A 15296-nucleotide genomic window follows, 5' to 3' on the forward strand; every position below is an offset into this window, starting at 1 on the left:
CTCCAGACTGAAAATGAGGGGGTGAAGAACCATCTATCATGTTAATGGACATCAAAAGAAAGCTGGGGGGAAAAAAAAAAAAACAAAAGAAAGCTGGGGTAGCAATCCTTATATCAGACAAATTAGATTTTAAACCAAAGACTGTAGTAAGGGATGAAGAGGACAATATATCATACTTAAAGGGTCTATCCAACAAGAAAATCTAACAATTATAAGTATTTATGCTCCTAACTTGGGAGCAGCCAATTATATAAACCAATAAAAAAATTAAAGAAACCCATGGATAATTAATAATAGAGTAATAGTAGGGGACTTTAAACAGCCCAATCACGGCAATAGACAGATCATCTAAGCAGAAGATCAACAAGGAAACAAGGGCTTTGAATGACACACAGGACCAGATGGACTTCACAGATATGTTTAGAGCATTCCATCCTAAAGCAACAGAATGCACATTCTTCTTAAGTGCCCATAGAACATTCTCCAGAATAGATCACATACTGGGTCACAAATCAGGTCTCAACCAGTACCAAAAGATTGGGATCATTCCCTGCATATTTTCAGACCACAATGCTTTGAAACTTGAACTCAATCACAAGAGGAAACTTGGAAGGAACATAAAATACTTGGAGGTTGAAGAGCATCCTACTAAAGAATGAATGGGTCAACCAGAAAATTAAAGAAGAATTTAAAAATTCATGGAAACAAATGAAAATGAAAACACAACTGTTCAAAACCTTTGGGATGCAGCAAAGGCAGTCCTAAGAGGGAAGTACATAGCAATACAAGTCTTTCTCAAGAAACTAGAAATGTTTCAAATACACAAGCTAACCTTACACCTAAAGGAGCAGGAGAAAGAACAGCAAACAGAGCCCAAACCAAGCAGGAGAAAAGAAATAATAAAGATTAGAGCAGAAATCAATGAAATGGAAAACAAAAGAACAGTAGAAGAGATCAATGAAACTACAAGCTGGTTCTTTGAAAGGATTAATAAGATCAATAAACCCCTAGCCAGACTTATCAAAAAGAAAAGAGAAAGGACCCAAATTAATAAAATCATGAATGAAAGAGGAGAGATAATGACCAACACCAAGGAAATAACAAAGAACATATTATGAGCAACTATATGCCAACAAATTAGGCAATCTGGAAAAAAAAGGATGCATTCCTAAAAACTTATAAACTACCAAAATTGTAGCAGGAAGAAATAAAAAACCTGAACAGACCCATAACCAGCAAAGAATTGAAATAGTAATCAAAAATCTCCCAACAAACAAGAGTCCAGGGCCGGATGGCTTCCAGGGGAATTCTACCAAATATTTAAAGAAGAATTAATACCTGTTCTTCTGAAGCTGTTTCAAAAAATAGAAATGGAAGGAAAACTTCCAAACTTGTTCTATGAGGCCAACATTATCTTATCCCAAAACCGTGCAAAGACCCCACCAAAAAGGAGAGTTACCAATATCCCTGATGAAATTAGATGCCAAAATACAAAGATACTAGCCAATAGGATCTAACAGTACATTAAGAGGATTCTTCACCATGACCAGTTGGGATTTATTTCTGGGATGCAAGGGTGGTTCAACGTTTGCAAATCAATCAACACGATAGATCACATTAGTAAAAGAAAAGACAAGAACCATGTGATCCTCTCAATTGATGCAGAAAAAGCATTCTTTCTTGATTAAAACTCTTCAAAGTATAGGGATAGAAGCAACATACCTCAATATCATAAAAGCCATCTATGAAAAGCCTACAGCGAATATCATTCTCAAAGGGGAAAAACTGAGAACTTTTCCCTTAAGGTCAGGAACACGATAGGGATGTCCACTCTCACCACTGTTGTTCAACATAGTACTAGAAGTCCTAGTCTCAGCAATCAGACAACAAAAGGAAATAAAAGGCATCCAAATTGGCAAAGAAGAAGTCAAACTCCCACTCTTCACGGATGGCATGATACTTTTTGTGGAAAACCCAACATACTCCACCCCACAATTGCTAGAACTCATACAGGAATTCAGCAATGTGGCAGTATATAAAATCAATGCACAGAAATTAGTTGCATTTCTATACACTAACAATGCAAAAGAAGAAAGAAAAATTAAGGAATTGATCCCATTTATAATTGCACCAAAAATCATAAGATACCTAGGAATAAACCTAACCAAAGAGGTAAGGGATCTGTACTCTAAAAACTACAGACACTTGTGAAAGAAATTGAGGAAGACACAAAGAAATGGAAAAACATTCAATGCTCGTGCATTGGATGAATAAATATTGTTAAAATTTCTATGCTTCTCAGAAAGTCTACACATTCAATGCAATCCCTATCAAAATACCATTGACATTTTTCACAGAGCTGGAACAAATAATCCTAAAATTTGTATGGAACCAGAAAAGACCCTGAATAGCCAGAGGAATGTTGAAAAAGAAAACCAAAGCTTGTGGCATCACAATCCTGGACATCAAGCTATATTACAAAGCTGTGATCATCAAGACAGTATGGTACTGGCACAAAAACAGACACATAGATCAATGGAACAGAAGAGAGATCCCAGAAATGGACCCCTCAACTCTATGGTCAACTTATCTTTGACAAGGCAGGAATGAATGCCCAGTGGAAAAAAGACAGTCTCTTCAACAAATGGTGTTGGGAAAATTGGACAGCCACATACAGAAGAATGAAACTGGACCATTCTCTTACATCATACACAAACTCAAAATGGATGAAAGATCTAAATGTGAGACAGTAATCCATCAAAATCCTAGAGTAGAACATAGACAGCAACCTGTGACTTCAACTGCAGCAATTTCTTGCTAGATTCGTCTCCAAAGGCAAGGAAACAAAAGCAAAAATGAACTATTCAGACTTCATCAAGATAAAAAGCTTCTGCACAGCAAAGGAAAGAGTCAACAAAACTAAAAGGCAACCTACAGAAAGAGAAGATATTTGCAAATGACATATCAGATAAAGGCTAGTATCCAAAATCTATAAAGAACTTATCAAACTCAACACCTCCAAAACCAATAATCCTGTCAAGAAATAGGCAGAAGATACGAACAAATATTTCTGCAAAGAAGACATACAAATGGCCAACAAACAGGAAAAAATGCTCAACATCCCTTGGCATCAGGGAAATACAAATCAAAACCACAATAAGATACCACCTCACACCAGTCAGAATGGCTAAAATTAACAAATCAGGAAACAACAAATGTTGGTGGGGGTGTGGAGAAAGGGGAACCCTCCTACACTGTTGGTGGGCATGCAAGCTGGTGCAGCCACTTTGGAAAACAGTATGGAGATTCCTCAAGAAGTTAAAAATAGAGCTACCCTATGACCCAGCAATTGCACTACTAGCTATTTATCCCAACCATACAAATGTAATGATCTGAAGGGGTACATGCACTCCAATGTTTATACCAGCAATGTCCACAAATAGCCAAACTATGGAAAGAATTGAGATGTCCATTGACAGATGAGTGGATAAAGAAGATGTGGTCCATATATACAATGGAATATTGCTCAGCCATCAGAAAGGATGAATACTTACCATTTACATTGACATGGATGGAACTGGACAGTATTATGCTGAGCAAAATAAGTCAATCAGAGAAAGACAATTATATGGTTTCACTCATATGTAGAATATAAGAAAGTGCAGAGGGAAGGGAGGGAAAACTGAATGCGAAGTAATGGAGAGGGAGACAAACCATGAGAGACTCTTAACTCTAGGAAACAAACTGAGGGTTGCTGGAGGGGAGGTGGGTGGGGGAATTGGATAATTGGGTGATGGGCATTAAGGAGGGCACGTGATGTGATGAGCACTGGGTATTAAAAGCAACTGATGAATAACTGACTCTACATCTGAAACTAATGATGTACCATATGTTGGCTAATTGAATTTAAATTTTAAAAAGGGCCTGGTATTAAATAGGAAGGAATGAATCATATTTGGTCTGTGACTAAGTATACATTTAATATTTCCTCCCTCTTAAATACTAAGGTACTGCATGTTCATAGTATTTTTTACTTGATGTAGTTAAATGATTTACATTACTTGCTTCAAATGAATACCACTCCTTGGAAAAATGGCTAAAATCACCATAGTAGACAGTTAAGAAGTACTTGTAACATTTAATTAGCAGGTATTGAATAATTGAGAGTTTTTTTGTTTGTTTTAGGACCTAGACTGCTTTTGTGTGAGCACAAATTTCATAACTGTGGGTTAGGTTGGACAATTGGAGGATGAGTTTGTTTTCTGTGTCATCATATATGTCTTTAAAATATAGAGCAAATAATGATTCTTTTTGCTATAAAATGGATGAACTCTTTTACATAATTAAAATAGGGGTGAACTCTTGTTTTAATTACAAAGGGAACATAGGAAAGGTTATTTTTTATAGTTTTTAGAGTAGGGATTTTATTTTTTTTTAATTTTATTTATTTATTTGACAGGGAGAGACACAGCGAGAGAGGGAACACAGGCAGGGGGAGTGGGAGAGGGAGAAGCAGGTTTCCTGTGGAGCAAGGAGCCCGATGTGGGGCTCGATCCCAGGATCCTGGGATCATGACCCGAGCCGAAGGCAGATGCTTAACCGACTAAGCCACCCAGGTGCCCCTAAAGTAGGGATTATTAACATAAGTCCTAATTTGTATTTTGATAACTATTCATTATTTACTGTACTGAATACAAGTCTTGTGAGGAAAATTTTATAGAAAAAGGAACACTGTATCTTAGAAATCTGCCAGTCCAGCTGACTGACTAAAGTCAAATTTAAAAGGATTAATTTAACTTGATATTTTGGGTGTTAACTGAGAAAATGTTTCAAAATTTAAGAATATATCACTTAGAATTTATCTGAGGAAATAGAAATAAGTTATGTTTAAGTCTTTAGCACATGGTAAATACTCCATGTATGATTGAGTTAGAGTAAACTAAAACTGAAAGTGGTTTGAAAAATCCTCAGTGCCTTTAATTCAAAAAGCAATTCTTATGGACAAAAGGAGTGTTGGAAGGCCTGGCCCCTCAGGGGTGGGGGGATGTTTCTGGAAGCTGCAGGAAAATGAATTACCTTTGGCACTGTATCATTTGTTGTCTCTCTTTTTTTTTTTAATCTTTGACATCTAATCTTTTTTGAATGATGTTCTGGTCATTCCTAACTCAGGGCCTGGAATTCCTAGCATTATACGAGACTTACAAATTAAGAATTTTAAGCCATATCATCTTGTTTTAGTCATTCATTTATTCACTTCCTCATCAAGTGTGTTTATAAGTGCCAGGTATGTGTGTGTGAGGTTCTGTGCGTGGTACGGTTGACACAGTGACCAAAGGACCCAGAGCTTGTTGTGCCTACAGCCAGTTTCCTAGGAATTCAAGCAACCCTAAGCTGAACTCTTGCCCAGAAATGTGACTTTTTCTTTTTGTTTTGTCTCTGTTAAGATCTTCAGGTCAAGTTACTCTTGGAGATGCCTGTTCTGCAAGTACCAGCCGGACAGTGGCTATTCCTTCTGGAGAAAACCAGATAAATCAAATTGCTCTAAACCCAACTGGCACTTTCCTCTATGCAGCTTCTGGAAATGCTGTCAGAATGTGGGATCTTAAAAGGTAGAATTTTTAAGAAACTGTATTTCTTATATATGGCAAATACAGTTTTCAGATATTAATAACATATTGGTGCATATGAAATCTAATTTTTATAAGCCAGAAGTTAATATAAAATCATAGGCTTTTCTATTTGGCCCAGTATCCCTAGATGTCTCTTCTGTCATCATTAGCAAACTCAGAATTTTCCTTTCTTTTAATCTCCATTGATAGAAAAAAAGTATATGAAGAAAAATAGCCTCTCTTAATATTTGTCTACAATTCATGTTGTTTACTAGGAAGAGATCAAGATTCTCTTTTTTTTTTTTAAGATTTTATTTATTTATTTGAGAGAAAGAGACACAGCGAGAGAGGGAACACAAGCAGGGGGAGTGGGAGAGGGAGAAGCAGGCTTCCTGCGGAGCAGGGAGCCCGATGCGGGGCTCGATCCCAGGACCCTGGGATCATGACCTGAGCCGAAGGCAGACGCTTAACCGACTGAGCCACCCAGGCGCCCCAGAGATCAAGATTCTCATTCTAGTTCCACCAGGACCTTTGAAAGAGTTATTTTTGGGGCAGCATCATTTAAACATCTTATATTTCAAAATTTTTAATTTATAAACTTAATTTAACAAATTTGGGCATAAATCCTTACAGGGTTTTTGTGAGTATAAAATATATAGAAAAGATAAAGTATTAAGAAGATCAAAATGGGTAAAAAAAATGATAAGTTGAAATCTAAAGCATTACATCTCTGATTTGGTTTTTATTTGCCTTGAAATATGAGCTTTTATCCTTCAGATGAGTGTTTATTTTAGCTTCTTTTCTAGTTCTTGAAAATTTTGGCAGCAAGGGAATATTCATTTCTTAGTTAAGTATTTTTTCAACATCAATTCTGGGACGCACTGCACCAAGACTGTGTTAAGTGCTGGGAATAAAGACTGAGCAAGACAAATGTGTTGTCTGCCTTCTTAGGGCTCTGTTGTAATGGAGGATAATGGCCACTAAACAGGCCATTAAAGGATACTGAGTGACAGATATTTTGGAAACTGAAAATGACTAGTTATAACTTGTAACATTTTAACACATGACTGAGAAAGTATAATAAACATAATTTACAGGTAAATAGATGAAAGAGAGAAGAAACACAGTCCTGAGTACTGTTTTAGAAATAGAATGTAGAAAATTGAACACAGTGCTTAAGAAAATGAGAAAAGAGGTGAGTACTTGGTTTATTCTTGAAGATATTAAAACTTGCCTCGTAGTCAGAGCACCATGGAGGAAGACACTCAAAGTCATGCCATGAGGCAGAAAAGATAGCAGCTTTTGAAAATCTTTACACTTTCTATTTTTCCTGAAAAGTTAGGTCCTTTGAAACCTGTTTGATTGTAGCAACATGATTAAATGTAGATGTAACAAAGTAACTAAGAGAATAGTTTTCAAGAAACTAATATTCTACAAGTTAAATATATCTCTGTATTTCAGCAGCTTGATTGAGGTAGGACTATGAGACAAAGGTTTGTTGTTACTCCTGACAATTGATGTCATACATTTTTCTACCAGTTAGTTATATATCCTGGTCATTTCCAATCTTTATAATAACTGATGAAATAGACCGCCTACTTTCTGACACACATATACACATGTTTGTGTGCAAGGTGTATACATGTGTGTACATGGCTATATGATGGGTGTACATACATGTGTATGTGTATATGTGAGAATATATGTGTTTGTTATAAAGTAGTCTTTTTCCATATTGTTGCTGATTGTGTAGTTATATAAGTGATAACAGTTGTTTTAATCAAATTCCAAATTGGACCTTGGTCATATATTTATAACATATTTGGACATTTAACAGATTAAGATTTACCTGGACTTAGGTTGGATTAAAATCAATCTTTAGCAAGTTTTGCTGCCTTTTTAAGTTTACTGTCTGAATGACATTAGTCACTTCGGAATAACTTAGGAATCCTCACACTTCAATCATAGAATAGGTTAGTTTGGCCATTTTTGGACTCTGAACTTGAAGAAAGTTGCAAAGAGGTGGAGCTAAAATAAAAAAGAAAATTAGTGAACAGTTTCATCAAAGAATATAGATTATTTATGTTGAGGCTTAGCCTCAGTACATTAAGAAATATTTTCAAACAAAATTATTTTCTTTCTTTTTAAAGGTTTCAATCTACCGGAAAGTTAACAGGACACCTAGGCCCTGTTATGTGCCTTACTGTAGATCAGATTTCAAATGGACAAGATCTAATCGTCACTGGCTCCAAGGATCATTACATCAAAGTGTGTATGATAGAGTTAAATTATATTCTCCTATTAAATGATAGATATGAAGTGTTCAGATGCACCTAGAGCTCTTTTCTCTTAATCAGTTTTCTTTTTTTCCATTTCTATCCTTTACTTTTTCTTCGTGATCTTTTCCTCACTCATAGTTTTTGATTTTATTGTCTTACTATTCAATCATGTATTCTCATTTTTCATAGAAAATACTTTGGGAGGGATTTTAAAGATCTTTGGTTCAGTCATCCAACTAATGCATAATTCTCACTGTCACCATCTTTTATACTGAATTTATTATGATCTTCAGATCTTAATGAAATTAGTAGATAAGGGAAGATGCACAGTTTGGTTCTGGAAATCTTAATTTGAGATACTAAGTAATAGAAGTCATCTTCATGTAGGCGAGTAGACCATTTGAAAGGCAAGTCTAGAGTTCAATGTAAGTTATGACTAGACATGCAGGTTTGGGAGCCATTCGAATAGAAGCAGATGTTCGAGGGGTTAGAGTAGCGGACATGGCCAAAGGAGAAAGAGGTTGCCAGGACTCAGCTTTGAGAATTCCTGTAAGAACCAATTAGGAATAAAAAGCGGATACAGTAACAGAGAGATAAGAAAAGAATAAGTACTCTTTTTAGAATCTGAGATTAAGAGATGAGAAATGGGTTAGTGACATGAAAATAGAATGGTTAGAGCAAGAGGATTTTGTATTTGGTAGACTCGGGTATGCCTGTCTGCCTAGGAAGCAGGCCCTGGTGGAGAGGGAGAGTGTGAAGAGGGAAGTGGTGGTAACTGATGAAGGTGGTAGCAACAGTTAGAACCACATCAGTGATGTGAACCTTGGGAAGCAGTAAGCACACTTTAGCATCTGAAAAAAAGGGAAGGGTAAGAGAATGTTTGAAGATAAAAGGAAACTTTTGGAATGGAGGGAAGAATCCAAAAAGTTTATTTTTGATCATGCTAGCCTTTTCAGGAAATTACAAGGTCAACACAGATGAGGGCAACTGAAGGGGGTGGGAGGTTTTGAATAGCAACTTTGGGAAATTTGAGATGACCACCAGGATTGCAGAACAATCTAAAAATGTTTAAATAATTTTAAAGTCATTTTTCTGACTTTCAAGTGGATTGATATGTAGTATTTGTATTATTAAACATACCATTTGTACACTCAGACATGAAAAAATTGGTTGCCTTTCTTAAAAGCCTATAGACACATAAGCATGTGATATGTAAGCAAAAGTAATGTGAAAATAGGGCCCGGGTTCATCCTGAGTCATTCATACCAGGTTAATCTAGTTAACTTAGTAAAATATTGGAACAAAACAAGTCACATCTGGTTAATATACACGTATATGTGTTTGTAGGTATGAACACACATATAGGTGTTTATTTGTAAGTTAAAAAGGATGTCTGCTTTCTCTCTGTTTCTTTTTTAGATGTTTGATGTAACTGAAGGGGCTCTGGGAACTGTGAGTCCCACCCACAATTTTGAGCCCCCTCATTATGACGGCATTGAAGCGCTAACCATACAAGGGGATAACCTATTTAGTGGGTCCAGAGATAATGGAATCAAGAAATGGGACTTAGCTCAAAAAGACCTTCTACAGGTAATGCAAAACCTTTCATGGGATGGAGTGGGTATGGGTTCTTCAGAGCCACCACTAGTCTATGTAAGAACTTGAAGAGCCTCTTAAAGAGTGTTTCATCTTTAGCCACCAGAGTTACTAATTATGAGAAGGGCAACATTCAAATATTAATAATACCTTCTAGGTAAGAATAGATGAAAACAAAATGAACAAGTAGCATGTCAGTGGAACAAACTTGGCAACAGATGCATTTATTGCATTCAAAATCCTTTATAGATATACATTCATGGTTGTGACTTTTATATTATTCATATAAATATATTTACACTCAAATATAGTCATATAGTTTGAGCTTAGAATTATTGTTTACTCATTATGAAATGTTTGTTAGCTCTGGTCTTCTCCAAAAAGCCTTAAGCCTCCATGTTTTCTACCAAAGATTGAAGGCAGTGACTATGAGGCATTCTTTATAGTCTACATACCGGGTTGTAGTTTTCAAACTTGTTGAATTAAATTCATATTAACTCCCATGAAGAGAATGTGATGTGAAAAATTCTGTATACTTTCTGGGTCTTTTAGATTCTGTAAGATTTTTAACATTATAGTTCTTTAATATTGATAACACTAATAATAATTGAGGCAAATTGGAAGCAAATTGCAGATTTATTTCTGTAAGTCACTAAGAATGATTGCATAGAAAATGATTTTTATAGTTTCCAGGCCATTCAGTATTCCAAATATTGTTTTGTCAACAAAAATGTTTGTAACTTACTTTGCTGTGAAAATGTCATTTTGGAGGGCTCCTCTTAAGCTTCTGATTTCTCTTTCTTTCTCTCAGCAAGTTCCAAATGCACATAAGGATTGGGTCTGTGCCCTAGGAGTGGTGCCAGGGCACCCGGTTCTGCTCAGTGGCTGCAGAGGGGGCATTCTGAAGCTGTGGAACGTGGATACTTTTGTGCCAGTCGGAGAGATGAAAGGTCATGATAGTCCTATCAATGCCATATGTGTTAATTCCACCCACATTTTTACTGCAGCCGAGTAAGTTTTCCCGTGTGATTTTTCTCTGTATTGGTTGTTTGTGTTCAGATTTAATAAATATTATAAGTGGTAAATGTCTGGAAATGTAGAAGATATAAAAACTCTTCTTTTATTACAATCGTTCTATTTAAGATCTCTTATTTATATTTTCTGATGTGCACTTTGGACACTGAGTTTAATCCCCAGACTACATGAGAATATGTTACTTCTGTATCTGGACTCTGCTTATATGGGAAGTCTGCTGCCAGATCTTCCCCTGGTAATTTTAATTTAAAAAATCATTTATAGGTGACTAATTCTAAAGTTTTTTTTCCCCAAAAGACAACAAACTTATCATTCTTCACATTTAGAATAAATAATTTAAAAAATCTCTTTTTTCCTCTTCTTCCTCTCTGTAAAGTACAGTTGACCCTTGGACCATGCAGGCTTAGGGCCACTGACCCATGCATAGTTGAAAATCCAGGTATAATTTTGACTCCCCCCAAAACTAAACTGCTAATAGCTTACTGTTGGCCGGAAGCCTTACTGATAATATAGTCAATTAACACATATTTTGTATGTTATATGTATTATATGTGTATTCTTACAATAAAGGAAGCTAGAGGAAGGAAAATGTTATTAAGAAAATCATAAGGAAGAGAAAATACATTTACAGTGCTGTGCTGTTTATCGAAAAATCCATGTGAAAGTGGACCCTCGTGGTTCAAACCTGTGTTGTTTGAGGGTCAGCTGAATAAGTACTTAATAATAATATCTGCTTCCTCCCTCTTAGGGAAGCTGGATTGATGGATTCATTTACTTATTTTTCATTCATGATGAATCCCCTATATGTCAGGCACTGTTCCAGACTCTTGGGAAGAGCTGTGAACAAAACAGATCAGACCCCCAGTTTCATTCTAAGGAGAAGAAAAGAAAATAAATAACTAAAATATGTTACATAGTGATAGGTGCTACAGAGAAAAATAAAGCAGGGAACAGGGAAGAGAATATCATGGGGAGGAGGTCACACAATAGGATGGTTGGTGAAGGCCTCACTGAGGAAGTGACGTTTACGATGATTGAAGGAAGTGGAGAGATGTTGTGACCATAAAAATGACATCATATGTATATAAGTACTTTGGCAAGGAAAGCATATATACCCTAAAGTGAGGTCTTGGTCTCATTCAAATAAAATAAAATGTCTCATGAATATCTACCTTGAAAATCTCCTTTTGTCATTTTTACATTTAATTTAATCAGAGCACATTCTTGATTCATCTATCCTAAATGCACGATTACCCTGACTTTATTTTGAAACCTCTGCTATATTTCTGTGGCATCTCTTATTATTTGTGCTATTTTCATTGAATCCCTCTTTTCACTTAGATTTACTTTCTCATATCTCTAAAGTACTTCAAAGCTGATTTGTTTTGTGTTTTTCTAAGGTGCTTACCTTTGGTGCTTCATTGATGTTATTTCCAAGATGTATTACTTTCTTAAGACTCACCACTTCTGTTTATTCTCTTGGAAACTTGCTGTGTCCTTGATAATTTACTGGAAATAATACCCCTCAAAGATGTGGGACACTCATATAAGACTCTGAAAGTATTGTATGTCACTGAGATCTGGTGGGTGAAGCGTATTACTGTAACACCTCTCTTCCATGGTATAGTCTTATTTTTGAAGAACTGAACTGTTTCTCAGTTTACCCATGGTGCACCAGATGCAAATGTATTTCCTATGTAAAACTTAAAAATCAGGGAAATGGCCAATAAAATCAGAAGGCCTATTTTCAAATTCTACTTTATTTATTTGTCAATTAACACACCCTTGTATAGAGCTTAGTATTTGCCATGCATTGTTCAAAGTGCTTTCCGGGCACTGTCTCCTCTTGTTAGAATGTATAATCTACATTGGGAGAGGGTTTTGTTATTTATTTGTTTGTTTGCTTGTTTGTCTTTAAATTGTCCCAAGCACCTGAATAGTACCTGGAACACAGCAGGTTCTCAATAAACATTTGTTAAATGGACGGTTGAATAAATGAATGGGTGTATGAGTAGGTGCATGAATGAACATATCCCCTTGCTGTTTCAGTGTACATATGCTGTGTGAGTTTATGGAGATATAATTGACATATGGCATTGTATAAGTTTAAGGCATACAGCGTAATGATTTGACTTATATATATTGTGAAATGATTACCACAATAAGTTTAGTTAACATCTGTCATCTCAAATAGATACAAAAAGAAGAAAAAAACATTTCTTGTTTGCTTGTGATGAGAACTCTTAGGGAGAACAGAGATTGCTGATTAGAAACTAGAAAGCCTAGACCCTAGGCTCACCTCTGCCCTTTACTATGTTACACTGGACACGTAACTAAACTCTCTCTATCCTTGAAATGGATTGCATAATCTCTGAAGTGCCTTTTAACTCTGAAATTCTATGGAAACTTTCTTTTGGCTTTGAGTTTACTAGATAATTGGAGAAAAGTAACACTCCCTTCAAGCTATGAGAGACACAGTAAGAAACATGATGGTTTAATGACCACTCCCCAGTACCCACAGGCTGGGTGAACAAAAACAAGTTTTCTCAGAAACACTTTGAATCTTCTATGTTCTATGATATTGGAGTATCAGTCCACTTCTCAGTAGCTTCCTGCTTTTCCTGTGGGCTTATGCTGGTTTCACCTGAGGGTAACTCTTATGACTGTTGCCAGATCCACCAACTCCCTGGAATCCCTTCCCTGATCTCCTCCCTTCCCAGAAGCTTTAGTGTAACCTTACTGCGAGCTGTTGTGCCTGAAGATCTCTGACCAATGTTGTATCATGAGTTGTTTTTTGAAACAATGAGTGCAGATGCAGTGTGGTGATTGGGAGGTGGGGCCCTGGAACCAGACTGCCTAGGTTGAAATCTCGGTTCTATCACACACGTACTTTGTGATACTGAGCAAATTACTTAACCTCTCTGGATCTCAATTTACTCATCAATACAAAGGGGGGTAATAGCATTACTATCTCTATGGTAAAGAGAATTGAATGTATTTATATTTAAAGGGCACATAGTAACAATGCCTGCCATATAGTAAGCCCTCAACAATATGAACTATTTTTAATATCATTATTATGGGTATCTGTTTGATATACATATGGGACAATGTATATTTTTACTTACCTCTATTGAAGTCCTCTTCAGAAAATGTCTTCACAGTACACGATTCTAAGAGCTATTTCTTTGTCTTTCTGCCTCTTTTCACATGTTCATTTTTAATTTGTTTTGTAGTGATCGAACTGTGAGAATTTGGAAGGCTCGCAATTTGCAAGATGGCCAGATCTCTGACATAGGAGATCTGGGGGAAGATATTGCCAGTAATTAAACATGAATGAAGATAGTCATAAACTGAATACTGTGATAATACTCTGTACGTTCATTATGAAATGTTGCCCTGTATTTATTAGGCAAAAGCTTATGAATGGGATTAACTGGAAAATATATCTGAATCCAACTGCTGAATATAAATGGTATTCTAATAAAACTGTGTACTAGCCTGTGCGCTTAATTTTAATATCTGCCAATACATATATATCCTTTAATTGGTATACTGCTTGATTCACACTTTTATTGTGGCTGGATTTTTGTGCCTAGCTATAAAAAAACACTTTAAAATTATTTGAATTATAAGATGTCTGCTTTTGTGATAGTCAGAAAACACCTGGAATACAATGCAACCCACTGGTAACTCGTCGTATAGTCTGTTTAGATGATTTATATATTTAAACATATTGGGAATGTTAGTCAAATTGTGGTCCGTTTGTCTGGTATTTATATCAGTCTATAGAAGGTTCCCAAATTTCAAAGCTCTTTTAATATAACGGGAAAAAAATAAGATTAGGAGAATATTATTGATGATTTTTCCTAAGGTGGAATTGATGACCTTTATCTACTAACAAAGAATGTTAAACAGTTTGTGTTAAATGTTGATGTTTACTTGTATTGACCAAAGTTTTACAGCTGTGCTATATTCTGTGCTCAGGACTAAAATGCTGTTAAATTGTTTTATTAGTGCTGTGCGTACATTCTGTGATGGGAAACATTTTTGATGTCCTAACAGAAATATATTTTGATCTATTTTCCTATGGAGTTGTTTCTATTATCACCTTTTAATTTCATTTTTATTTAATAGTAGTATTTCCTTACCCTTTTATCTAATTTTTTTTATATGCTGCTAAATATATTTTAAATACACTATGTTTGCAAACCTTGGTAGTTATGGTGAGAACTATATCATCTGCAGTGGGAAAAGCTATGTAAATAAGTAGATTGTAAAGAGAGACTGTCTTACATTGTAACAGAATTTTTAAATGCTGTAGATTGGATTTTGCAAAAGGATGTATAATTTATCTGTTTGCTCAGAATATTAATTTGTAAATTCTGCAAGTTTAATTTTTATGTAGATGGTATAACACTTTAAAATATTGTCTTGTGATTTTTTTTTCCGAGTATATTTGCTTGTAAATGAAAGCTTAGCGAGAGCTTCAATAAACGTGTTGCTCTGAATTGTTTTCATTCTCGTTATTTTTCTAATTGTATGAAAAGGTTAGTGTTTGTAAAACTTTTTATTTGTGTGTGATATAATGAAAGACATTTTTTTTTTGTTATCCAGCACTTCATATGCATTCCTGTTTTTGCTCCCTAGACATGAAATAATCTTGAAAAGTTTGAATCATAACCTAATCTTGATGAACCAAGGAAAGTCACTATTTAGGGAATCAAAGCAAACCTTATAACTTAGGCATTTGAACATAGGTGGTAAAACAAAAATT

The 15296-nt window shown here is 35.5% G+C and overlaps 1 protein-coding gene across 1 annotated transcript in view; it reads left to right on the forward strand.

Annotated features, from left to right (window-relative positions):
- KIF21A (kinesin family member 21A) overlaps nucleotides 1-15023 on the forward strand; it is a 145956-nt gene extending 130933 nt beyond the window's left edge. The window contains exons 36-40 of the mRNA XM_073877710.1: nucleotides 5445-5609; nucleotides 7760-7877; nucleotides 9308-9478; nucleotides 10296-10495; nucleotides 13756-15023. Of these exons, the coding sequence (XP_073733811.1) occupies nucleotides 5445-5609; nucleotides 7760-7877; nucleotides 9308-9478; nucleotides 10296-10495; nucleotides 13756-13849 (748 nt within the window). The 3' untranslated portion in view covers nucleotides 13850-15023. The remainder of the gene's footprint in view (nucleotides 1-5444; nucleotides 5610-7759; nucleotides 7878-9307; nucleotides 9479-10295; nucleotides 10496-13755) is intronic.
- Nucleotides 15024-15296: the final 273 nt, after the last annotated feature.

This window comes from Callorhinus ursinus, unplaced genomic scaffold (genome assembly GCF_003265705.2).
Source record: "Callorhinus ursinus isolate GAN/ISIS: 27379988/994484 unplaced genomic scaffold, GSC_fseal_2.0 scaffold27, whole genome shotgun sequence".
Lineage (NCBI taxonomy): Eukaryota > Metazoa > Chordata > Mammalia > Carnivora > Otariidae > Callorhinus > Callorhinus ursinus.